At 53.1% G+C, this 24,937-nt stretch overlaps 1 protein-coding gene across 2 annotated transcripts; it reads left to right on the top strand.

The window, feature by feature from the left end:
• Nucleotides 1–114: 114 nt before the first annotated feature.
• ARHGAP1 (Rho GTPase activating protein 1) lies at nt 115–23,967 on the top strand. 2 transcript variants are annotated; one of them, XM_055083281.1, is made up of 13 exons: nt 115–274; nt 3,824–4,005; nt 4,228–4,323; nt 11,457–11,544; nt 15,523–15,654; nt 16,030–16,116; nt 16,317–16,415; nt 16,788–16,895; nt 16,975–17,051; nt 17,225–17,302; nt 17,565–17,801; nt 17,985–18,088; nt 18,234–18,527. In XM_055083281.1, exons 2-13 carry the CDS (start codon nt 3,873–3,875, stop codon nt 18,402–18,404), a joined length of 1,410 nt encoding a protein of 469 aa, XP_054939256.1. In that variant the 5' UTR covers nt 115–274; nt 3,824–3,872; the 3' UTR covers nt 18,405–18,527. The 2 variants fall into 2 exon arrangements, with proteins under 2 accessions (XP_054939256.1, XP_007125068.2); XM_007125006.4 differs by having other exon boundaries at nt 193–274; nt 17,673–17,801; nt 18,234–23,967.
• The last annotated feature ends 970 nt before the right edge of the window (nt 23,968–24,937 follow it).

Here is a 24,937-nt window from a genome sequence, read left to right as displayed (position 1 = left end):
CTAATTGTTTCAAGGGCTTCCTTTTGGTGGGGACGAGTCGGACGGTTATACTGTCCCTCCTCCTGGCGGGCACGTAAGCGGGCACGTAAGGAAGTGGGCGGGGCTCCTGCGAAGGCCACGTTTGGACCGGGCAGTGGGTCGGAAGTGGGTCGGAGGTGTGGCGGAAGTGGCTGGGGAGTGAAGCGACAGGGAGGGGGTGGTTCCCATTCTACCGCGGAGCCGGATGTTTGCCTGTCTTTGACAGGCGTGGCAGAGGGAGCGGTGCCCCACCACGGTGAGCTGAGGGGCGCGGGGTCTCCCTGGGAGGTGGTGGGGGAAGGAAAGGGACTGGCTTGGTCTTCTGAAGGAATGGGATCCGGATGGGGAGGATCCGAGCGGAACCGAGGAAGGGAGCAAGGGTGGAATGGGGCCTGGGAACCAGGCCTTCCTGCTGCGGGGATTCGGCCCCCCCCCGAGGGTCTGAAGTGAGAGGACTTTGCTTTCTTGCTGCCTTCTTCCTGGCCTCCTCGCTCGCTGTCATTGAGCAAGCTCGTGGGAAGGGGAAGTCTCCCTGGTCCGATCTGGGGAAGAACTAAGACCAAGAAATTTGGGGGAAGTATTCCACCTTTGCCACTTACTGGCCACACTTTCATATCTATTTCTTAATCTGTGAAATGGGATAATTACACCCAATCCGGGTTTTGTAAACCATGAAGCTCTATGCAAATGTGATTGTAGTTAAAAGTTTTGCTGTTGTATTGTGGGATTTGCATTTTCACAATTCTGGAGCCCCAACTAGGAGGGCGATCCCCAGGCCAGAGAATACGATTTTAAGTTGTTATTTCAGTTGTCCATGGAGGAGATTAGGAGAGAAGCTTTACTTTGCCCTTTTGTAGAACTTTGAGAATCGCTTGAATGACAGTCCATTAGAGAAGTATTGAGGGATTGACCTGCACAAAGCGACCATCTTAAGGTAGACATGGATTAAAATCTTGACCTTGCTGTATGACCCTAAGCAACTTGCTTACTTTTTCTGGTCCTCGGTTTCTCAAACTGTAAAATGGGTTTAGTAATACATACCTCACTGGTGCTGTTGTGAAAAGATAATTTGTATCCAGTTCATGGTGGTTGGTTCCCTTTTCCTCTTAGGATACAAATTGATTTGTTCAGTCATTCAGCAAATGACTGAGCATCAACTCTGTGCCCGATGTAATTTTGAGTAGGCAGGGTTTCTTAAACGGGAAAGAGGGCCTGTGAACCCCTTAAAATTTCATGCAGGATTTCATGCATGTGCTGATTTTTCTTAGGGAAAAAGTCCATAAATTTCTCCAGAATTTCAGAGAGCTCTAGGACTTCCCAAAGGTTAACACTTCTGCCTAAAGTGATTCTTGAAGATTATTGTAAAGGTAGAGATTTTACCAACTGAGAAGGGAAAAACTAATCTGACAATAAGGATTATTTTGCAGAGTGGAGCAGGACTTGTAAGTGACAGGAGTCTTAGGCAGCCGGGATGCTTTATTTCTACTACTTTATGTTAGAATTGCCCTGCACTAGCTTCCCCCGCCCACCTCCACTGAATGGGAGCTGAGCTTCTGGGCTCACAGAGGGCAACAGCTGTGGGTTGGAGGGTAGTGAGGGAGGCTAGGCTGGCTGGGAGGTGGAAACAACTGTGATTAGTTGGGCTGGAAAAGGAGCTTATGGGGCGGGGGAGGGGTCAGTTCTGGAAGAACTGACAGAAGAGTTACTGGAAGAGGTGGAGTTCAAGCTCGTCTCCCTTTTAGAGTGTCCCGCTCCCTCCCTCACACATACTTCAACTCCCAGCTGTTCCTTCTAATCCCGTTGTTCACTTCAGCACAAGTAATTTAGAATGCTGGAGAATTATATTTCGGAGAGGAGCCTTCACTTCTGTAGATGAGGAAATTTAGGCCTAGATAGGAAAAGGACTTGCTCAGCATCTTTGCGACTCAGTCAGGACTATAATCCAGTTCTCCATGTATCTCATCCCATGTTTTTTTGACTGCATCAAGCACCCACTGTGTGCAGAAAGACTTCTCTGGAACTGCTGTGGGCAGGGCTGAAGGAGCTCTTGGTGCCTGGGCAGTAACCAAACAGAAGGGATGGAGAGAAGGCTCAGGCCTGGGGAGGGTTACTGTGAGCTAAATTCTGTCCCTGTTACCTGGAGAGGGGCCCCTTTTGGGGAGCCCTCACAGCTTCCTGGTTGAATATGGGGAGGAGCTTATAGCTGAATCAGGTGTGGATTTCTCAAGACTGAGGGTTGCTTGGAATGGGGAGCTGGGGTGAGGGGTACAGCAGCACTTGCTGGGAGATATGCATTCCCAAACAACAGAGAACTTCTTTCTCTGTGTTTGTGGTAAGGGACTTGTATTTTGGTAGTGAGCAGTGAATAAGGGTAGCAGATAAGGACAGAGGAGAGGAAGAGGAAGAAAAATAAGTTGGTTTTTTTTTTTTTTTTTTTTTTTCTGGCTGTTTGGCGGCTCAGTTTTGGCTCAGGAACTTCAAACAGCTTTTGCCGCTGAATCAGTGTGGTTGCCCTGGTAACAGGGTAGTTGTTGCTAGGTTGTTGCTAAGTAAGTAAGTAGGGAGCTGCTGGTTTGCCATCCGGATGGAGTCTTTGCTGTGATGTGCGCAGGCGGCTGTCGCATCGCTCAGAGGTGTTCAGGATCTGGAGCTGGGCCCACAGTTCTCCTCTTTTCTCCCTACCCACGCCTGGGTCTTGTCTGTGCTCCTTATCTGCCCTGCTGATTCTGTGACCATATATGTCATTTTTTGAGGCTCCAGGAATGCACTGGACTTAGAGCAGCCTCTTTGGGGTTGGACGAATGGGTTGAATTGAAACTCCCGCCCTCACACACATGGTGAGCTTGTGAAGGGAGAGGGATTGACTTCCAGTTAGGGCTGAGGGCAGAAGGTGCCTCCTCCATACTGCACTCAGCCACATCCGTAAGGCCACACCCCAGACCTGGGCAAACCCAGTTGCAGAGTTGGCTCCTCTCCCTCCCCGCATGCAACAGCTGTTGTTCTGTTTTCCACTTCCTGGATCTCTGGACTCTGGGTGTCATGGGCTTCCTCCTTACCCACCTGTACCCCCCAGTCCTTAAGGTGGTCTGTTGATCTTTCCCACCTTGAAACTAGTGTCAGGAGCTCCCCCCCAGAGTAGATTGGGCTTGGGAGCCTCCAGGAGCCTGCAGATTGTCACAGTGAGTGGCAGGAAGATTCCACTTCCTGCTCCTCATTCCTGTCCTGAGGCAAACCCAGCTGGGCCCCTTGGCCATGGCCTTTTTTTTAGGTCTTATGGTCTCTGGCCACCTCCTCTTCCCTGGGCCAGGAGTGACGGATGGAGTAGCCAGGGCCACAGCTGACCTTTTTCAGGCAGGGGTCTGGAGCAGCCCTGTGCTCCTTAGATTCTTGCAATATCTCTTCGCCATCACTGCTGGGGCCTGGGAAGCTTCTGTGCTCTATGACCCTGGAGGAGAGGGGCATGGCCTTTGAACCTCTGCAGTTGGGACTGCTCGACTGAACCAGCTGGGTGGTGGGCAGTGCAGGGCCTGGCACAGCTCTTCCTTATCCAGCTGGAGGGCCTGAAGGCAGGCACTGAGCTGTGCCATCCTATGCCCCAGCTGCCTTTTCTGACAACATGCCAGAAAACTGTGGAGCCAGGAAAGCCAGGAGGAGCTACATGGAGCTCTTGGCAAGGATGAGAAATGTTGAGGAACAGGGACAAGGGAGCTTGGAGGAGGAAAGAGTGGGAGCAGGAGGGCTTGCTATAGAAGTTATGGGTGAAAAGAGTGTGTCGCTGACCTGCCAACTCCCTCCTGTCTCCCAGGGTTCTCTTCAGGTTCTGCAGCGTGAAGCTGTGGGGCAGAGGCTTGGCCATGGACCCACTCTCAGAGCTGCAGGACGACCTGACTTTGGATGACACCAGCCAGGCTCTGAACCAGCTGAAGCTAGCCTCCATTGATGAGAAGAACTGGCCCTCAGACGAAATGCCCGACTTTCCCAAGTCAGGTGGGTACGGCTGGATCTCAGCAGCCATAAGCGCCTTAGAAGGGGAGACCCCCTTCCTGTGGAAGGAAGACCCCAGGAGGACAGGATGCGGGCAAACAGACCAGCCCCAGGGTGGGGCTGGGAGCACAAGCCTTACTGGGCGGAGGGCCAAAGAGCACGAATCTCAGGGAGAAAATTGTGCCAGACCCCCAGATGATCCCCTGACTTTGCTGTGTTCCTCAGATGACTCCAAAAGCAGCTCCCCGGAACCTGTCACACACCTGAAGTGGGATGACCCTTACTACGACATTGCCCGGCACCAGATTGTGGAGGTGGCAGGTGAGCACACCCAGCCTTGCACCTTTTCCCTCACAGTCTGCATCCCTGGCTTAAGGAAGCCAGGCCCTCCTGCCTTAGGGGAAGGGGCTGCAGGGGAGGGCCCGGTCTGACCCCTGACCCTGGGGCTATTGAGGTTCCATTTATCATTCATTAAAAATACAGACTTGTGGCTTCCCTGGTGGCGCAGTGGTTGGGAGTCCGCCTGCCGATGCAGGGGACACGGGTTCGTGCCCCGGTCCGGGAAGATCCCACATGCCGCGGAGCGGCTGGGCCCGTGAGCCATGGCCGCTGAGCCTGCGCGTCCGGAGCCTGTGTTCCGCAATGGGAGAGGCCACAACAGTGAGAGGACCGCGTACCGGAAAAAAAAAAAAAATACAGACTTGATTGTGGTGGCCACTTGGTCTGTTCACCTGCAACCACATCCTGACCTGTGACCTCATCATCTCCACTGGCAGATGGCGTGTGGGAGGCGCTGTGAAAGCCCTGGGTTTGATTTGCAGCTCTGCAGTCTGAGCTCATTTCTTCCTCACAGGGTTGCTGAGAGGATGACGATGGTGAACGTATATCAGGGCCTAGCCCACAGCCAGAACGTAGTTGGCCCTCAATAAGTGTTCATTCATCTCCCTTCCCTTTGCCCTCAGGTCAGCTTTTCTTCCCCATCAGTTACTGGGGAGCAGGGAGGTGCCAGTCTCTCCTGGGAAACCCTGCCTCCAAGGAAGTCTGGAATGGCAGAGCCTCCTTCCAGGAGTTAGGAGCCACATGACTCCTGGAGCATCAGGTTCCCCGCAGATGTGCTACCGTGCTAAGAATGAGCGCGGAGCCCCCCTTGGGTCTTGGCCTCAGTGAGCTTCCGCCCTCCTGTTCATAATGCAGGACCCAGAAGCCTCCAGGAGCAAGGGAGGTAGCAGAGATGTTGATGACCTGGTTTCTGCCTATAGGGTCCTAGCGCTAGAAGAGGAAATTGGAATTGTAGGATCCTTTGTCTTTTCTTCAGCTGTAAGCAGGGATGGCAGCACGGCCCTGCCCTGAGGCATTGGGGTAGGCAAGGGGAGCCAGGTAGCTGTGGCCCCTGGAGCCCTGAGTGATGCTGGCTGAGGGGGCCCTGGGGGCATCCGGCCATAGCGAAGCAGCAGGGAGCTCCGTCTCTCCTGAATGCTGGGCTCAGGGAGGGATGGGGCAGTTGAGAGGGTTGTTCCTAATGTCAAGGTGTTTCCTTGGCATCTGTGTTCCTGATGCCTGCCCTGGTCTGGATTGGAGGACTTGGCTATGGCCTCTATCACCCCTACAGAAGCAAGGCTGAGAGTTCTTTTTTGGCCTGGTCCTGCCCTGAGTACAGGAGAGTTACCTGAAGGCTCAGAACTTTCCTCACTCCTAGAGATGGACCTGACTAGGGCATGGGGATGTCTGATGTGAAGGAGTCTCTCTGCTGACATCCTCCTGGCTATGTGGCCAAGTCACGAGGCAGAGCAGGTGACCTGCTGGGTCACCTGGCTGGGTCCCCACCAGGTGACCCCTGCAAGCAGAGCTGCAACATGTTTCTGTTTCTCCAGGGTGCGATGAGCCTGAGGGGGCCCAGCCAGGTAGGTGTGTTCCTGGCTCTCTGTGCTTGGCCTCTCTGGGCTGTGGAGCAAGAAGGGCTCTTGGTGGAGGCCAGGTGGAGCCAGCTTAATTGCAGCCCCACTCTGGGGAGCTGGGAGCTGGGAGCTGGTGGTACTTGGGAGCTGGAAATAGCAGGGGATTTATGGGAGGTTTGACAGGGTGGGGACTGTGTGGGGAGCCCACACATCCAGAGCCCAAAGGGAAAGGAGCTCCAGGGTAGGGGGGGGCCTTGTCCATGGGGGTCGTGGGGCTGGCTGTAAGCAATGGCCTGGCCTGAGTGCTGGCTCAGGGCCCCTCCGGTGGGGTGTCCCCCATGTGTGTGCCTCTCTGACTGCTGAGAAGAGTTTGGATTGGCACTGCCAGAGCAAGAGTTGTTTGATGAGGCTATGCTGACTTCCTGGGAGGCCAGTTTCCTGGCCTTGGAAACCAGAGAAAGAGCCCACGTTGGAAGGGAGGGTGTGTTATGTCCCCAACTCCTCTGTAGCCTCTGTTCTCCTTGCTGGCAGTAGCTGTCATGCTCCACGGTCAAACCTGACTGGTCCACGTGGGTTCTTTCCAGTGGTGTACTGGTAAAGGTTTAATAGTTGGCTCTCCAGAAAGAAAAAAAAAGAAAAGGCTATTATTTGTATTATTTGTAACATGTGCAATTTCCAACTACAAATAGCAGATTTCTAGCCACCAACGATGATGTCAGCTGGCTTGCAGCATTCCTGACAATTTCACATTTTAACCAATGTGCCCCAGCCCCCCACCTCCCATCTCCTTGGTTGGCCTGCTCTCAGGTCACGGGACTGTACTGGTCTGGCGGGTCCCAGAACGCCTGCTGGAGGAGCTGGTCTGTTGCTGATTAATACCCAGGCTCCCCTGGGAAGTTCCTGATCCGTATCTTGGGAATGCAGAGGTTTCATTCTCTGGTGGCTGGTCTTTTCCTGGTGCTTTCCACAAACTCTGTGCCTCCTTTTTGAGCCCTCTCCCTCAGTGCTCTGGAGCCACCAGTGCTGCCAGATCCTTCTTTCCCTTCAGTTTCCAGGGTAAATCGGTTTGAATCTTCTGAGATGAGGAGGGGACTCCCAGGCCTTTTTACACATGCTTCTTGTAGGAGCCGTTACCCTGCCTGATGGCAAATGCCCGAGCCACTCAAGGACTTGGGCGATGGGACTCCACTCCAGGGAGGAGAGGACGGGCTAAGCCCTGGGGTTGCCCATGTCTTGTTCTTTGCTGGTCTGGGAGTCTTGCCATCCAGTCCCTCTCTGAGCCCCCTCCTTTGCCCCCCATCCCCATCCTGACTTCACTTGGCATGCATTTATAAAACACCTACTTTGGGAACAAGTCCAGTACTCAGCACTGAGGATTTTTTTTTTTAATATTTATTTATGCCTGCATCAGGTCTTAGTTGAAGCACGTGGGATCTTTCATTGAGGCGCGTGGGCTTCTCTCTAGTTGTGGCGCATGGGCTCCAGAGCGTGTGGGCTGTGTAGTTTGTGGCATGCAGCCTCTCTAGTTGAGGTGCGTGAGCTCAGTAGTTGTGGCGCGTGGGCTTAGTTGCCCAGTGGCATGTGGGATCTTAGTTCCCCGACCAGGGATCGAACCCTCATCCCCTGTATTGGAAGGTGGATTCTTAACCACTGGACCACCAGGGAAGTCCCCAGCATTGAGGATTCATTGAGGAAAAATGCACATTCCCTCCTTCAAGGAGCATACAGTCCAGGGAAGCAGTTCTTGAAACTGGTCAGGAGTCCTTCTTGAAAATATGAAAGGTGTGGACCTCTTCCCCAGAAAACAAGTGCATGTGCTTGTAATGTTTTTTTTTTTTTTTTTTTTTTTTTTTGTGGTATGCGGGCCTTCCTCTGTTGTGGCCTCTCCCGTTGCGGAGCACAGGCTCCGGACGCGCAGGCTCAGCGGCCATGGCTCACGGGCCCAGCCACTCCGCAGCATGTGGGATCCTCCCGGACCGGGGCGCGAACCCGGTTCCCCTGCATCGGCAGGCGGACGCGCAACCACTGCGCCACCAGGGAAGCCCCCTGCTTGTAATATTTTTTGTATAACATCATGACGTTGGTGGATGCCCATTGATGGAAACCTGGTTGAGAACCCAATTTCCCATTTACAAGTTGCTGGGGCAGCTGACTGGTGGAACTACAGGCCTCTGGCCTCTCACCTCAGTTGCCTGCTTAACCAGTTACCAGCTCTTTAAATACCAGAGCCGTGTGAGCTCAGACTTTCTGCTCTGCCTAAGTCCTCAAATCTGCCGGCCAATGAGGGCTGCCTTACTGTTGGAGGGCAGTGATGAAGAGAATCTTTTAGAATCCTCCATGCTCCTCCCAGCATTTTCCGCTATACCCTGGGCGTTTCCTCTGCTTAGAGGGGAGTAGACAGATGATGTCCCCCTGCCCCACAGGCTCATAATAGAAGGCCCAGGGGTTTCTGAAGCTCCAGATTGTCCACGAGGGTGGGCTGGCCAGTCTAACCCTTCATCCCTGCCCGCTGCAAGTCTGCTCTTTCTTCTGTCAAAGCCTATGGGAAGTGAATCAGAGCAGGCCGCAGAGCCACCCCCAACTGGCCTGGAAGGAACCCAGCACCTCAGGATCTGGTCCAGGGTGTGGAGGGGAACAGGTGACACCTGGTCTTTCAAAATAGACCTGCTGCTGGACGGAGCTGCACCGTCTCCTCCTCAGACATGCCTGCAGAGGGTTCTCTGCTTGTTAAGTCTGGAGAAATTCTGCCCCAGGCTTTGGGAAACTGTCCAAAGCAGTCTCATATCCCAGATAGCATTGTGAGCAAACTCAGAAATAGAACTGTGCCTACCGTGTAATGCCGGCCTGTGACAGGCTACCAGCGTTTATTGAATACCTGCCACGTTGCTGGGCTCTGGACCATCTGGACATTTAAAGATGGACAAGACAGTCCCTGTCTTTGAGCTGCTCACAGCCACTAGAGGAGACAGACACATAAATAGTTATACAGGAGAGTCAAAGTGTTGTGACAGAGACAGGTGATGGTTCATGCTTAGAGCTATGAAAAGGGACAGCTAACCTGCCTGCGGGGAGGAGGAGGGGACACAGGCTTCTGGGAGATTATGCCTGGGATGAGTCTTAAGGATTCAAAGGAGTTAGCCTAGAGGAGGGGAGCAGAATTGCCTAGAGGAAGTCTGTCTTGCATGAGAGACAGAGGCTAAAGCCACCTGCTGCGGACTGGGCCAAAGGTGTGCATGGTGTGAGCCTGCAGAGGGGGTTGGCGGGGCCAAGCCTCAAAGTCCCGTGAGCCTTTCTAAGGGGCTTTTATACAGCTTGGGGTGGGGTTCAGGAAGAAAGGAGGAGTCAAGGCAGGAGAGTCAAGGGCAGGTAGATGTTTCTAATTCTCCAAGGCTAGAAGCTCGGCCAGTTTAGAAAGGAGAATGGAGCCTCTCCCGGCTTGGTGGCAGGCCTCATACCCTGACCCAGGAAATTCTTGGAGGGTCCTGGCTAAGACCTTTGGCTAGGGCCAGCAGAGGCTAGGCAGTGTTCTGGGTGGAGATGGGATCATTGGAGGGGTTGATCCAGAGGCTGGACACAGTGGGAGACTGCTGGGAGTGAGGCAATAGCTCAGGCCAGAGCACCAGCTGGGCCACCAGCAGGGACTGGGGCCATGCTGCCCACATTCCAGAAGCCTTCCTCAGCCCCTCCACTGAGTCTTGCCCCAGCCCTTGAGAAAAGGGTCAGAGCCTTGGCAACCACTTTGGAAAAGCACTGAGTCCTGGGTTAAGTCACTGACCAAGAGGGATCATCAAGATCATGGTTTATTTAACATGGAGAAGACACTCAGCAAGTTGTTGGGGAGTCCCTGAATCCTCAGAGGTAGAAGGAGGACAGACTGTGTGGGCTGTGTAAGTGGTCTTTTTATTTGCCTCTGAAGCAGTGGGGATTAGGCAAGAATGACTCTGGAGAGGTGTGAGGGTAAAGATAAAGGGAAGGGCCCTGGGACATGGGGGAGTGGGAACCAGGCCTTGCCCCATCGAGCTGTGCTTGGAGTCCCTGGTCCACACTGACCCTGGAAGAGCATCTCACCTTGGGAGTCTGTGGCATATGTCTCAGGAGCTCCCCAGCTTCATGACAAAGCCAGATGGTCAGACCATGAAATAGTGACTAGTTTTGGACAGACATCCCTCAGTGATTACACTCAAATGAGCACCTTCCCAAAGTGTTACAAACTGCTCTCTACTCCATGTTTTTTAGAATATCCTTAATGAGAAAGGAATGAATTTTAGAAATGTCCAGAGGTCAATGAACTGTGGCAAATAATCCTGGCAGTAAAATCAGAAAGTGTTGTTAGTAGTCAAGAACAAGACATGACTATTAAGTAATCAGACTGATTTCCTCATTGGCCTCAGGCTTTCTGAGAAGGTAGCTTCAAGAAGTTTTTCAAATACAGGCTGCTCAGAGGAGATGCTTCTGGAATAGGTGTGGAGTTTTAAGATGATGTACGGCAAGATAACAGTGCTTTGGTGGGTGTGACATTTTTTGTTTTCTTAGTTATGGTGAAATTTACATAACATAAAATTAACCATTTTAGGAGCTTCCCTGGTGGCGCAGTGGTTGAGAATCCGCCTGCCAATGCAGGGGACATGGGTTCAAGCCCTGGCCCGGGAAGATCCCACATGCCGCGGAGCAACTAAGCCCGTGCGCCACAACTACTGAGCCTGTGCTCTAGGGCTCATGTGCCACAACTACTGAGCCCGCGTGCCGCAACTGCTGAAGCCCGCGTGCCTAAAGTCCATGCTCTGCAACAAGAGAAGCCACCACAATGGGAAGTACGCGCACCGCAACGAAGAGTAGCCCCCTCTCACCGCAACCAGAGAAAGCCCGTGCACAGCAACAAAGACCTAACGCAGCCAAAAAAAAAAAAAAAAAATTAACCATTTAAAAGTGTATACTTTGGTGGTATTTAGTACATTCACAATGTTGAGCAACCACCACCTCTATCTAGTTCCATCATTTCATCCATTTCATCCATAGTATCACCCATACCAACCCCCATAACCATAAGCATCAATCCCTATTCTCCCTTCCTCCCAGCACCTATAACCACTTATGTGCTTTCTGCTGTTATATAGCTCATATAAATGGAACCAAACAATATGTAGCCTTTTATGTTAAGCTTCTTTCACTTAGCGTCATGTTTTCAAGATTCATTCACAATGTAGCATGTATCAGTATTCTATTCCTTTTTATAGCCAATAGTCCATTGCATGAATACACCACATTTTCTTCCTCTACCCATCCATTGATGGACATTTGGGCTGTTTCCACCAGGCATGACTTTTTTAAAAGTCATGTTATTTTTTTGTGCCCCAGCTCTGTAGCCCTGAGACCATCTGTCCCTTTCTTCAGTGACACACCCTTGAGTGCAGGCACCTGCCCAGAGGTCTGTCCGCATGGGCCACTGTGGCCCCCACGCTAAATGGTACAGTCTCCAGGCCTGGCCCCGTTCAGATCCTCACCTGACTTCTCTTGGCTTGTTTTTCACCCACTGCATGCTCCACCTTTCTCCACACCTAGGAGATGACAAGTATGGGCGGAAGGTGATTGTGTTCAGTGCCTGCCGGATGCCCCCGAGCCACCAGCTGGACCACAGCAAGCTCCTGGGGTGAGTACCCGTGGGGAAGTGAGGGAACCTGTGCTCAGATCCCCACCACGGCCTGGAGCCATTTTCCTTGCTGTCCCTTCCTGCCCCGAGGGTACCAAGCCACCTCCCTCAAGGCCTCCCCTCTTCTCCCGAGGGAGCCATTTTATATTGGGAGCACTGGGCTAGGTGTCAGATCTGGTTTCTAGTCCTGGAAACCATCTGTGTGACCTTGGAAAGCGTGTTCATCTCTTTAAGCCTCTTTTTCTTCACTCTTCTCGGGGAATAATAATACAGCCCTTGTTCCTCATAGGAGTGAGATACTGCATTTGAAAATGCTTTGAAAAGTAAGATACCGTCCAAATGTGAGGACTGATTATGATAACGATATGGTGCGCTTCTGAGGCAGTTGCAGTTGTTCATCATTTACATGAATAATTAGTGTTATTTTGTGCCAAATCTGGTGCCAACAACTTCTGTGCCTATCCAGGTTCTAATAGCTAAATACAGGTAACAGCTCTGGTTGGTCTAGAAATCTCCTGATGCAAGTCTGAAGGCTGATTGAAAGCAGGAGTTTCACAGACTGTGTTCTGATAAGTGTTCACCGTTGAGCCACCACTAGGCCAGTGCTGGGCCCGCAGCAGGTGCGGGATCCCTGGAGGCAGAGCCATAACGGACTTCCTCCTGAGGCTCCTCAGTGTGTGTACAGTTTCCATCTTGCACTCCTTTCCTGACACTTTAAAGCACTCCCTGCAATTGCAAATGTCTGCCCCGCCCTTACCGGCTCTTTGGGATCCTGAATGGTTGTGTGTGTGGAGGGGCTGGTGTGGGGCTGGGGACAGTCCGGGGCTACAGCAACAGAAGGGGAGGGCCTGACTGCAGAGCCCCTGCAGCCCTGTGAGCCAGGGCCAGGCCCGAGTCTCTCCAGCTTAGTGTGAATGCTTTCTCTCTGGTCTCCCGAGCCCCCCTCCCACTGCTCCCCAGCTGTGCAGGCAGGCATAACCTTCTCCAGGCCCGTCACGTGGCCCAGCCAGGCACAGGCCAAGAAGCCCAGCCTGAGGGTGGCTGAGTCACATGTCCTCCTTTCTGGTTTTATTGTCACAGCATCTGACAAGGCAGGTGACAGACTCCTGGCCAGATTATGGGCTGAGTGGGAGGAAGTCAGAGGAGGTGGCTGGAAAAGCACCCAGCTTTCAGGAGAGAGCGTGCTGAGCGATGCTGCCCCCACTCTGGGGCTTCGTCTGCCTTCGGGAAGCCCTCTGTCACCCATCCTGTCCATCCTCCACACCTTCCCAGCGGGATCTCCCCGCCACCACCTGGCCGGCCAGGGAGGCGCTTTCATCATGCATCAGTCCTGTCATCTTGTTTTCAGTCAGATTATCTCAGACTTGGCTTTTCCCAGCTGTCCAGCCAGATCTGGGGGGTTGAAATAGAAAGTGCCTGAAGCTTGGATGCAGAAGACAAGTTAAACTTCAGCTCTGCCTCTTACTAGGTGTGTGCTTGGGGTCAGGTCTCTCCAGAGCCCTGTGAAATGTCATTGTATTCATTTGTAAAGTGTCACAGATTTCAAGAATGTAGAAAAATGCAGATAGCTATTAAGAAAAAATACAGACAGCAATAAACAAAGTCTCCCATAAACCCACCACCCAGAGAGAAAACCACTGTTAACATTTTAGTGTATTCATTTCCCATTTTTTTCTATAACATATGCAGAACTCTGTAGTCAGTTTTGTATCTTACATAATGTTTTTATCTTCTGAGCATTAAACATCCTTTTAAAAAATTTTATTGACATATGTTTATCTAGAAAAGTGAACACATTATGTGTACTAGATGAATTTTCAAAAACGAAATACACCCATGTCATCCACACCTACAAACTTCCCTTTGCTCTTCCAGGCAGTGCCCCAAAGGTAACCACTGTTCTCACATCCAACTTCACAGATTGGTTCTGTCTGCAGAAACATCCTGTGAGGTATTCTATTTATAGATCTCCTGTGATTTATTTAACCAATATTCTGTTCTTGGACACTTATTTTGCTGCTCATTTTTTCCCCCCATTATAAAACAGGCTATAATGAACAGCCTTTTACAAAAACATTTCTGTTCATCTCTGATTAGTTCCTTGGAATAAATTCCTGGACATATTTTTATCAGATCAGAGTATGAACATTTTATAGCTTCTGATAAACATCACTTTATTGACCTCCAAAAGGTCATAACATTCATCAAGGATGAGTGTATTTTCACTACAACTTTTGCTATTTTATTTATTTATTTATTTTTATTTTTATTTATTTTTTGCGTGGCATGCGGGATCTTAGTTCCCCAACCAGGGATCGAACCCATGTCCCCTGCAGTGGAAGCGCAGAGTCTTAACTGCTGGACCACCAGGGAAGTCCTTAACTTTTGCTATTTTATAGTTGCAAAATGCCATCTTTTTATGTGACAGCTCTTTTCAAACTGCAAAGTGCTCAATGTGTTTAAGGGGTAAATTACTGTATAGTGATAATCATGGGAATCAAGATAATAAACCCAGCATAAGACACCTCACGTGTCCGCCAGTGCTGGCACCCATGGACCAATGTTTAGGTTAGCCTCTCTGGGATAGGTCAGGTTGTGTCTGGGCACTTAGTCACATCCTTGGGCACTTCCCAAGGCTCCTTCCCGGGCTTCCCTGGTGGCGCAGTGGTTAAGAATCCCCCTGCCAGTGCAGGGGGCATGGGTTGGAGCCCTGGTCCGGGAAGATCCCACATGCCGCGGAGCAACTAAGCCCGTGTGCCACAACTACTGAGCCTGCACTCTAGAGCCCGCGAGCCTAGAGCCCGTGCTCCGCAACGAGAGAAGCCACCACAGTGAGATGCCCACGCACCTCAATGAAGAGTAGCCCCCACTCACCGCAACTAGAGAAAGCCAGCGCACAAAAACGAAGACCCAACGCAACCAAAAATAAATTAACTAATTAAATAAATTTTTAAAAAGCCGTCAGATTTCTAATTAATAACTGTAAGCTTTCCAAATCATTAAAAAAAATAAAAAGGCTCCTTCCCTCCTTTCCCTCCTCCCCTCCTTTCCCTCCTCCCCTTGGAAGCCCTTAGCATTCCTGCATGCCCAGCCTCCCAGCCTGGAGTGGTGTTCCTGCTGGGGCCTGGGAGCTGTTGGCCAACCAGAAAGAGGGTTTTCCACTGGGCTCCTTTCCCTTTCTGGAATTCATGTTCACTCAATTCATACTTCTCCACCTCAGGTGGGCCCAACACCCGTATGTGTGTTTGTGTTGGGTGGTAGGTATTGTGTTGTGAGCATAGGGAACTTGAGGTGTGGGTCTTTGGTCCACAGAATGTCCAGTGACTGGAGCAGGGGAGGGGACCCTCTGACCACCCTAATCCCCTTTCGTGGGCACAGTGTTCTACAGACAGCGCTGGGAGTGTAAAAGCCAGAGCTGTCCCATGAGCAACAAGGCAGAACTTGGAGTTAGTTCACCTCCAGTCTCCACCACAAGCTGTGTGACCTCAGAGAAGCACTTGACCTCTCTGAGACTCACTGCTCTCGCTCGTAAGAAGGGGATAGTATCGGCCTCCATTATGATGAGGAAGGCACGAGATATTGCATACAAAGTGCTTGGTAGACACTAAGAGCTTAATACTGGTAAATGATGACTGTCATCATTACTGTTGAGTCAGGGCAATCCTGTGAGTGTGAAATGTTAATTCCCATTTTTACTGCAGGTATGTGAGATGGCTCCAGTTAGAGTCCTGGTCTCCTGACTCCTAGTCAGTGCTCAAACCTGAGAGCTGCTGTTGTTCTTATTATTCCTCCACCCAGCCCAGCCACTACCTCGTTCCTCCTCCACCCCAACATGGTGACTGATTATGCAGCCAGAACAGACAGGGCAGGAGAGGGGCTGGCGGAGGCAGGAGGAGGGGATTCCTGGGGCACTGGTTCTGTCTTAATGGGGCCCCACTTGCATACAGGGCAGGCCTGAGTGGGGCTTGTCTCTTACAGATACCTGAAGCACACCCTGGACCAGTATGTGGAGAGCGACTACACGCTGCTCTACCTGCACCACGGCCTGACCAGCGACAACAAGCCCTCCCTCAGCTGGCTCCGGGACGCCTACCGGGAGTTTGACCGCAAGTGGGTTAGGGCCTAGGAGGAGGTCCAGGGCCCGGGGGCCAGCAGCTCTGCCGGGTTCTGGGCTGCCCTCTGCTTGGGCAGGAACATATTCCATGCCGGGGGAGGCGGGTCCCCCCTACCTGGGTAAACTAAACACAAAGAGTCTCAAGTTGGAATGGCCTGGGCTTAAATCCCAGTTTCTCTACTTACTCCCTCTGTGACCTTTCATCTTACTTAACCTCTGAGCCCATTTCCGAATCTGTAAAATAGGGCAACAATGGCACTTACCTCGCAGGCTTACTATGAGTCATCAAATCAGTAACTGTACATTAAAGAGCTTAGCTCTGTGCCTCTCCTACCACGCCCACTCCTGAGTTCCCCGTTCTGCCTCTGCAGGTACAAGAAGAATATCAAGGCTCTGTACATCGTGCACCCCACCATGTTCATCAAGACCCTGCTCATCCTCTTCAAGCCCATCATTAGGTGAGTGGGCCCAGGGCGGGGCACTCGTCTCTTGGGCTTCCCCTTGAGCTGTGAAGCAGATACCTGAGGAAGCCAAGCATCCTGGGGACCAACCACTTTGGGGCTAGGCCTCTGTCTGATCTGGGTGGGCTGCTGAGGAGAAAGTGGAGGCCTGCTGAAGCGGGCCTACCCTGGACCCATACCCTTTCTTCCATCGGCAGCTTCAAGTTTGGGCAGAAGATCTTCTATGTGAATTACCTGAGTGAGCTGAGCGAGCACGTGAAGCTGGAGCAACTGGGGATCCCTCGCCAAGTGCTCAAGTGAGACTGTGGTGGGGGCTGTGTGTGCCCAGCGGGCACACTGTCCACATATATCATGTTTGTGGGGGTAGGATGTGCCGGCCAAGGGGAGAAGCAGCCTTGACAGCACCAGGATACACAGGGGAAGCAGATGTGATGAGTAAGGGGCAGCACATGGGGTCAGAGAGAGCAAGTCCAGATCCCGTATCTGTCACTGAAAAGCTCTGTAGCTGAATCTCTTTAAAGTATTCACTTCTGTGTAAAGCTGGGTTGGTGGGAGGACTGAATGAGGTAATCCATGTAAGACAGCACAGTAAGTGCCTGACAAACAAGAGTTGCCATAGTGACTGCAGAGCCAGGTAGGGGCCCTGACCCTCCCTGCTGCTTCCCCAGGTATGATGACTTCCTCAAATCCACCCAGAAGAGCCCTGCGACAGCCCCCAAGCCCATGCCACCACGGCCCCCTCTGCCCAACCAGCAGTTCGGGGTCTCATTGCAGCAGTGAGTATGCGAAAGGTGGGCGGGGCTGGCACCTGGGGGCCAGGAGGGCTGCAGACCCGTCACTGCGTTGTGCCCACAGCCTCCGGGAGAAGAACCCAGAGCAGGAGCCCATTCCGCTTGTGCTGCGGGAGACCATTGCCTACCTACAGGCCCACGGTGAGTGCCGGGGAGCCCTCTCCCCTCGGGAAGCTGCTGGGCAGGGCTGGGTGAGGTCCCACGTGCGCCAGCACCCACACTGACCCCGACCGGGACCCCAAGACACTGGATGGGTGGGGAGTCCGCACGTTGCCCCAGAGCTCTGAGACTCACCAGGCCCCACTGTTTCCCAGCTCTCACCACTGAGGGGATCTTCCGGAGGTCGGCCAACACCCAAGTTGTACGGGAAGTGCAACAGAAGTACAACATGGGTGAGTGGCCCCGGGGATGTGTCGAAGCCCAGAGGGCCAGTACAGATTGCACGCGCACACGCATGTGTATGTGTGTGCATGTGTGAGGTTTCTGTGGCATTTGGTATAATTACATGGGTCTCACTCCTGCCTGGTTGTCCCAGGCCTACTTTCTCATAGGTCAGGCTTCTGGAGCCTGGGTTCAGGGTCATTCGGAGGCAAGGTGGTGTGTGCTCGGGGGCCCCACTCCCCAGATGGCCTGACCCTGTGCCCCCTGTCTCAGTGGGAGGAGGAGGCTTGTGGCCAAGGGTGAAGTCAGGCTGTGGGGCCTGCTTGGCCTCCGGATTGGCTGCTGGTCTCCAGGCTTGGCCCAGCTCCTCCCCACCCTCAGGGCTGCCTGTGGACTTCGACCAGTACAATGAGTTGCACCTGCCAGCGGTCATTCTCAAGACCTTCCTCCGGGAGCTTCCTGAGCCCCTGCTCACCTTTGACCTCTACTCCCACGTTGTGGGCTTCCTCAGTGAGTGCCCCTCTCCCCACTCTCCAGCTTCTGCAGGGTGGGGTTGCAGCTGGATTCAGAGCAGGCGGGTTTGGCCTGTCCTTCAAGGAAAGTCTGGTTGGGTCTTCCCCCTAGCCTCATGACAGGGTTTCCTGAACCAGTCCGGCCATGGGCCCCTGTGACCTGGGCCCCCCTTCCTCATAGACATTGATGAGAGCCAGAGAGTGGAGGCGACGCTGCAGGCCTTCCAGATGCTGCCCGAGGAGAACTACCTGGTGCTGCGTTTCCTCACTGCCTTCCTGGTGCAGGTGAGACCTCGGCCTGGGCCTCTACCGCTTACCTGGAAGAGAGAGGGAGGAGGAGTTGCCATGGCTGCTGCCCCTGGGCGTGGTTGCCAGGCGTGGGAGGCGGCGTCTGTGGCTTCCTGCTGCAGCCCCCTGATTCCTTCCACAGATTTCTGCCCTCTGTGACCAGAACAAGATGACCAACACTAACCTGGCAGTTGTCTTCGGCCCTAACCTGCTGTGGGCCAAGGATGCTGCCATCACCCTCAAGGCCATTAATCCCATCAATACCTTCACCAAGTTCCTCCTGGATCATCAAGGGGAGCTGTTTCAGCCCTGACTCCAAGGGGCTCTGAGCCCAGCCCCTGCCCCACCCGCCCCCTTCTCTGATAGCCCCGGTTTGGACTCTTCCTCTTGGCTTCAGCCTTACGGGATCCCAGGGCTTCTGCCCAGAAAGGGGCTGTGAGCCCCCTGGAGACAGAAGCTGGAGCCAGCCAACTGGACAGCTCCTCCTCCCCTTCTGTCCAGCCCACCTCACCGGCCCTGGAGGCCTCGCTGTAACCACAAGACGTTTTTCGCCTTATACTTCTCACTGCCTCTTTGGATCCCTGGCTCCTGCCGGGCTCTGCAGAGCTGGCCTTGGCTCTCCAGGCAGGAGGACTGGCCCCAGCAACCGTTTGCTTACCTGCTTTCTCCTGCCTCTTCCCCTGGCAACTGGAGATGCCAAAATCACTGCCGGCTGGGCTGGTAGCTGGGGCTGGTCCTCCCCTTCCCAACTGCTGGGGAATGAAAGGCTGAGCTGGCCTGGGCTGGCCCTGCTGAGACTCCTCCCTGTCTGGGTGAAGGCCTGGTTGCAAGCACCCTGTTCCTGTCCTCCCCTCTGGTGGCTCAGCCTCTGGTACTTCCACAGTTAACGAATGACAGCCTGGAGTCCTATGTCTGCCTTCTCTTCCACACATCCTGGGTCAGCCTTTCCCAAGTGGTACCGCCCCCAGGGTGTCTTAGCCCCCTGGTTCTGCCAGGACTGGCAGCTTGGATGACAGGGCTGAGTCCCAGCATCCATTCAAAATAGACACCCCACTCTCACCCCTGAGAGCCTCCTAGTGTCTGGTCAGACCACTGACAAGCAGTCCCCACCCACTCCACCCCCCATGCCTTGCCTCCCCTCCCTTCCTACTTGGACAGATCCTTAGCCACGTCTGTTGTGGAGTCACGCTGGTCCCTGCTCTGGCCAGGGGTGACTCAGTGCCTCAGGATCTGGGGTGGCTCCTTCCTCCAGTTTTGGACTCCTGGAGGGGCTGGGTAGATACTTTGCTAATTAGATTGGCCCCTGCCAGGTAAATTCTAGCAACCTCCCCCTGGACCCTGATGATGATGGATATCCCTCTTTCCAGCTGTCCCTTCCTGGTGAACCACCTTCCTGCAGCCTTGGCCAGAGCCTGTACTGTGGCGGTCCTCACTGACCAGTCCTGCCCCATCTGCAAGCCGGGTGTGGCCTGGGCCTGACCTCACTGGGCTCTTTTCCCAGGACACTAGCATGTCAGGAGTCCCAAGGCCTGGTGTGGCTGCTGTCAGTCCCTGTGTCCCCAGGCCAGGCCCAGGCTTCTGCTTTCTGCCTTCCTTCCTTTGTATCAGGTGTTGCTCAGAGCCCCATTTACTGGGGAGCCTCATGGATCTATTTGGTCTCTCCCCTGTCCACCCACCACTGGTCTTTACCTGGGGGTGGGGGGACTTGTACTGTGAATCAAGTGTTCACATTCACAGTGACTTCCTTGGCACCAATCATGTATTTCACCTTTGCACTTTTTATATTTCAATAAAAATGGAGATGGAAAACTGCCCACCTGGCTGATAAGGAAGTGGGCATGGAGGCTCATAACTGGGTGGGAGGTGTGGTATGGCTGCAGAAGAAGAGCAGATGATAGGGCTTCAGGAAGTGTCCCCCCAAGTCAATCTGTCCCCTTCCTCATCCTGCTCACTTATGAGTCGGTATCAAGCCAGCTTTCTGACCATATTCCAGGCTTAGAAGTGTGAACAGTCACCTTCCTTTTTGCACCTATAGCATTCCAACTGGCCGCCAAGTGCTATATCCTAAAACCAGGACCTCTCTCGCCCAAACAGAGCAGACTGTGGTGGACCACAGCACAAGCTTTAGAGTGAGACCAGGGTTTGAATCCTAGTTCCATCACTCACAACCAGCTCTAACTGGTAATTGTCATGTAACTGGTCCCACGTCCGAGACTCTTGCTTCATTTCTCTGAAGATCAGACACACAGTCGTCCCTATGTGTGGGGGACTGGTTCCAGCCACCCGACCCCGTGACACCAAAATCCAAGGATGCTCAAGTCCCTTCTATCAAGTGGTGTAGTATCTGCAATATAACCTACACACATCCTCTCTTTCTAGCTTACTTATAATACCTAATACAATGTAAATGCCATGTAAATAGTTGCCAGCATGCAGCAAATTCAAGTTTTGCATTTTGGAACTTCCTGGAATTTTTTTTTCCAAATATTTTTCTATCCAAGGTTAGGGGAACTCTCGGGTGTGGAACCCACAGATGCGAGGGCCGACCGTAACGTATACACTACATAACAGAATGAATGCCCAGTGGGAACCAGAATGATGGTCACTTCACAGAGGAATGAAGTGATAGTCCCAACCTTGTACAGCGGCCAGGGTTGGAACCCTCATCTCCCAGCCAATCCCGTCCTCCCCACCCGCCCCTCAGCCTGAGAGCCTTGGCTGTTTCCACCTGCCACCTAGTCACGTGGAGGCTGTGAAAGATCCAGCTCTCCTCTTTCGAGCAGTTTTGCTTTGCTTTAAAGGTTAAGATGGTAAAATTTATGTTACATGTATTTTACTACAATTGAAAAACTAAAATGGTTTGTCACAGGGAGGGCAGGCCAGAATTCCACTTGGCACACTGGTCAAGTTCCAGCTATCTGCTGCTTGCCTGCAGACTGCAATCAGGAGGCTATGATGGCCTCAGTCAGGCCTGTTCTTTTTTTCTCCTCATTGCTTGTTTGGGCTGGGGAAGCCGGGCCAAAGCTGCAGGATCAAGACAATGGTTATAAACACAGGCACCGAGCTCCAGGAAGCCAGTCCGCCTGCACAACTGTGACCTTCGTCCAGGTAGCTCAAACAGAAGGCGCTGGCGGCCTGTCTCCCTGGCTCTGCTCAGCTCTAAGCTGGGTGACTATTTAGAACAGAAGGGCAGTGACCCAAGGAAATGACAAGACAGGGGAGCAGGAGACGGAGAGCTGTTTACTTGGGTTGGGCTCCTGGCAGGGCCTCTGCCAGTGACTCAAGAGCCAGTTTACCCCTGCCTTGGCAACAGTGGGTCTCTGGGGGCAGAGTGTAGTGACATGGCTTAAAGGGGTAGGACACCATCAGACAAGGGGCAATTGAACACTTTGCTTTTGGGGGACCCCTAACTGAAGGTGAGGACTCCAAGGACTGTCTTTCCACCATTTCTGACCCAGGAGTTGGATGCGTGGTCAGGTATCATGGTCAGCGTCACATGCAGTTCACTAACAAGCAAGGGCTCCCAGGGCCCAAAGCGGCAGCAGTGGGCGGGCCCATTCTTTTCAGCCCCAGGTTTGAGATGAATTTAGAATTTTCTAACTAGTCCTCTTCTGCCCTGGGGCCTGGCTTCTGGCCTGAAGGGCGTGGGAGGCAACCAAGACAGCACTTGCCCAGGTTTGTCCAGCCTCCAGCCTCTAGAACCACCTCTTCCTCTGGGACACCAGCTCTACCTTCCACTCCCTCCCGCCACTGCAGGCGAAATAGGAGGAAGGAGCTGGCTTTGCCAGGGCTGACACCTGCCATGGAAGCCCCCAGGGGGCCAGGTAGGAATAATCCCCACAGGGCTCTTCTACTTTTCCAGTGCCCTGGCTCCAGCTGTTTGTCAGATCAGGGCAGCTAAACAAACATGCATGGGACCTGGACTTCTGCTTACTTCACTCAGTCCCTTCCCTTCTGTCTGGTTTGCTCAGCCACAACCCCTCACACCAGATCAGCAAATATCCCAGCAGTCTGGAGAGTCCCCCGCCCACTGCTTGGCCTCTGCTGGAAACATGGCAGGGACCTGTCAGTTGTCTTTCCCTCTGAGCCAAAGGCTGTTGCCCAGGGTGAGTGGTGAGCTGTGCTGGGTAGGAAGGATAGAGAGCTGAAGATAACGGCCTACCCGTTCTGAGGATTTTACTATGGGCGTACCTCACGTGCACATCTACTTCATACACGTTATCTCACTGAATACTCTCACACAACCCTTGAAATGGAAACATTACAGCCAAGGAAAATGAGGCTCTAAGAGGTTTCCTGGGACTTCCCTGGTGGTCCAGTGGTTAAGACTCCATGCTCCCAATGCAGGGGGCCTGGGTTTGATCCCTGGTCAGTGAACTAAGATCCCACGTGCTGCACAGTGCGTCCAGGAAAAAAAAAAAAAAAAAATTCCCAACCAGTCCAAGGCCCCAGGACTCCAAACAGCCTGAATGGCTCTGAAACCTTGCTGTGCCTCACATGGCACCGCTCTTCCCTCCACGGAGCCTGTCAGTGACCCGGGGCTGCCCAGAAGTGGGAGGAAGTGGGCTAGATTTTTCGACAGCTTGCAGGACAGGAGGCTATAAAGTACAGAAAAAGTTTATTGGAAATCTCTTGAATACATTTTAAAGTATAGCTCAATATTTCCAAATAAAGTAGGCTGGAGGAGCGGGAGGGGCTCTCCCACCTGGAGACACGACTGGTCCCAGCCCTGTCCCGGGGGTGCTGTGCAGGTCCGTCTAGGGCTCATACCTTTCACTGTACAGGGCTGAGGGACAAGGGCCGGCCTTGACAGTTGCTCTGCTCCTCCCAGGCTCAGCTCAAAGTCAGGGCTCAGCCTCCCTGGCCTCTCACTGATGGGGTCCTGAAGAAAGGCTGCTGCCTGCAGAGGCCAACAATTAGGAGTCAAAGAGGCAAATGGCTAACAGGCCTTTCCATGCTTGGCCTTGGAAGAGGGCAGCAGCTGAGATACTGGGATGAGGTGGGGGAGTGGGGGGCAATCAGTAACTTACCAGGGCCTTTGCCCGTCTCAGTGCTGGGACCTGGGGGGTAAGCCTGGATTGGTTTAGCAGGCCACAGGTGTGCTCTGGCCCAGTGACAGGATGGCCAGCTGGACGCCACTACTGGAAACACTTTTTAAAAAATTTTTTTAAATTTTTGGCTGTGTTGGGTCTTCATCGTTGTGCGCAGGCTTTCTCTAGTTGCGGTGCGCAGGCTTCTCATTGCAGTGGCTTCTCTTGTTGCAGAGCGTGGGCCCTAGGCACACGGGCTTAAGTAGTTGTGGCTCGCAGGCCCTTGAGCACAGGCTCAGTAGTTGTGGCGCACGGGCTTAGCTGCTCTGCAGCATGTGGGATCTTCCCGGACCAGGGCTCGAACCCGTGTCCCCTGCATCGGCAGGTGGATTCTTAACCACTGCGCCACCAGGGAAGCCCTGGAAACACATTTTTAGGCAGGAGAATGTGTGCACAGGGGCAGGGCTCAGCCCAACTGAGGCAGCATCAGAGCTGACCCCAGCCCTCAGAGATCAGCCTCGTAGGTGAAAACAATGCCACGTGCACTTGCTAACAAGCAATTGAGGGCCACCTGCTCTGCTGCAGAACAGCTGCTGCCAATGAGTACCCCAGGTGGGCCAGAGGAGTGGGGTTGGGCCTATCAGTTAGGCGGGGAGGAACAGATGGTCAGTGGGTGAGGCTGGGCCCTTGACTTAACTCAAGTAACAACACCTGAATGCCCAGCTTTGGTTTCTCAACAAGGAACCAATCCAACTAATAAACCTCAGGGCAGTGTACAGACCCTGGGGTTAAAGAAAGGTGGTGGCTAGGCCTAGGTGGAAGAAGGAAAAGGCCCGTAACCCAGCCCTGAGAATCAGAAACAAATGCCCCAGGAGGAGGGGCCTGTCTGGCCTTCCCCGGGGCCACAGCGCCCCTCGGGCACTACACGTGCCACAACTCTGGGGAGTCATCACATTTCGCACCCAAGACTTCCTGGGCTGCCAGAACAGAGTCAGTCTCTCTGGAGAAGCTGGGAGAGTCAAAGTTCTCACCAGGAATATGTACATGTCCAAGGCAGAGCGTGATGTCAGTTCAAATGCAGCAATTCTGGGAGGTTCTGCTGCCCTCAGCCAGCCCTATTCTCGGATCCCACCTTATATACAAGGGAAGGGAAATCCTCAGGGCAGCAACCTGAATCCGAGGAATCTCTACAGGAGGAGGCGCTGCCCCAGGAAGAGGCTCTCCAACCTTCCCCAAGTGAAAACGTCTAACCTCAAACATGTTTTCTCTACAAAATATCCGATTTCTCTGAAAGTAATAAATATTTACTGGGTTCTATAACCAAGGAGCAATGACAGGGGAAGGGAGAGGAAAGAGAAGAACCTTTGCTGTGATACTCCAATGACAGAATCCTAGAGAGGGAGGCTTCTGTTTCCATGTAGCTGAGCACAGGCAGCCGCCAGGGCTGCTCGGATGGGCTGGCACAGCCTTCAAGGGTGGGAATGGCTGACTTTAGGGTTCTCATCACCTTGGGCAGGAAGCCTGCCATACTGCCAAAAATACAGGCACAGGGCAGAGAGAGGGGAGAGAGAGAGAGGAAGAAGATACCAGAACTAAAGGAGAAAGACCCTGAAGGAGAGCTTCCTTCCTTCCTCCTCCTAGCACTGTCTCCTTCCTCTTTCTGCCTCCACACCAGTCTCTGGGCCACCAGCTGGAATGTCGAATGGTGGATGGCAACGGCAGGCAGGCGAGGGGCCAGCTGCTGGGCAAACCCGGGGCAGGGGGCTGGCAGGAGGAGAGGGATAAAAGCCTTTGTGAAGCAGCTGCTGAGGGCGGT

The sequence above is a fragment of the Physeter macrocephalus genome, unplaced genomic scaffold (genome assembly GCF_002837175.3).
Source record: "Physeter macrocephalus isolate SW-GA unplaced genomic scaffold, ASM283717v5 random_736, whole genome shotgun sequence".
NCBI lineage: Eukaryota > Metazoa > Chordata > Mammalia > Artiodactyla > Physeteridae > Physeter > Physeter macrocephalus.
The sequence above is the reverse complement of the archived record's forward strand: the minus strand, read 5'-3'. Positions and strand labels throughout refer to the sequence as shown.

Coding starts and splice junctions, on each gene's coding strand:
- ARHGAP1 (XM_055083281.1), top strand. CDS start 3,873: ATGGACCCACTCTCAGAGCTGCAGGACGACCTGACTTTGGATGACACC. Junction 17,052..17,224: donor TGCCTACCTACAGGCCCACG/GTGAGTGCCGGG, acceptor ACTGTTTCCCAG/CTCTCACCACTGAGGGGATC. Junction 18,089..18,233: donor TCACTGCCTTCCTGGTGCAG/GTGAGACCTCGG, acceptor TTCCTTCCACAG/ATTTCTGCCCTCTGTGACCA.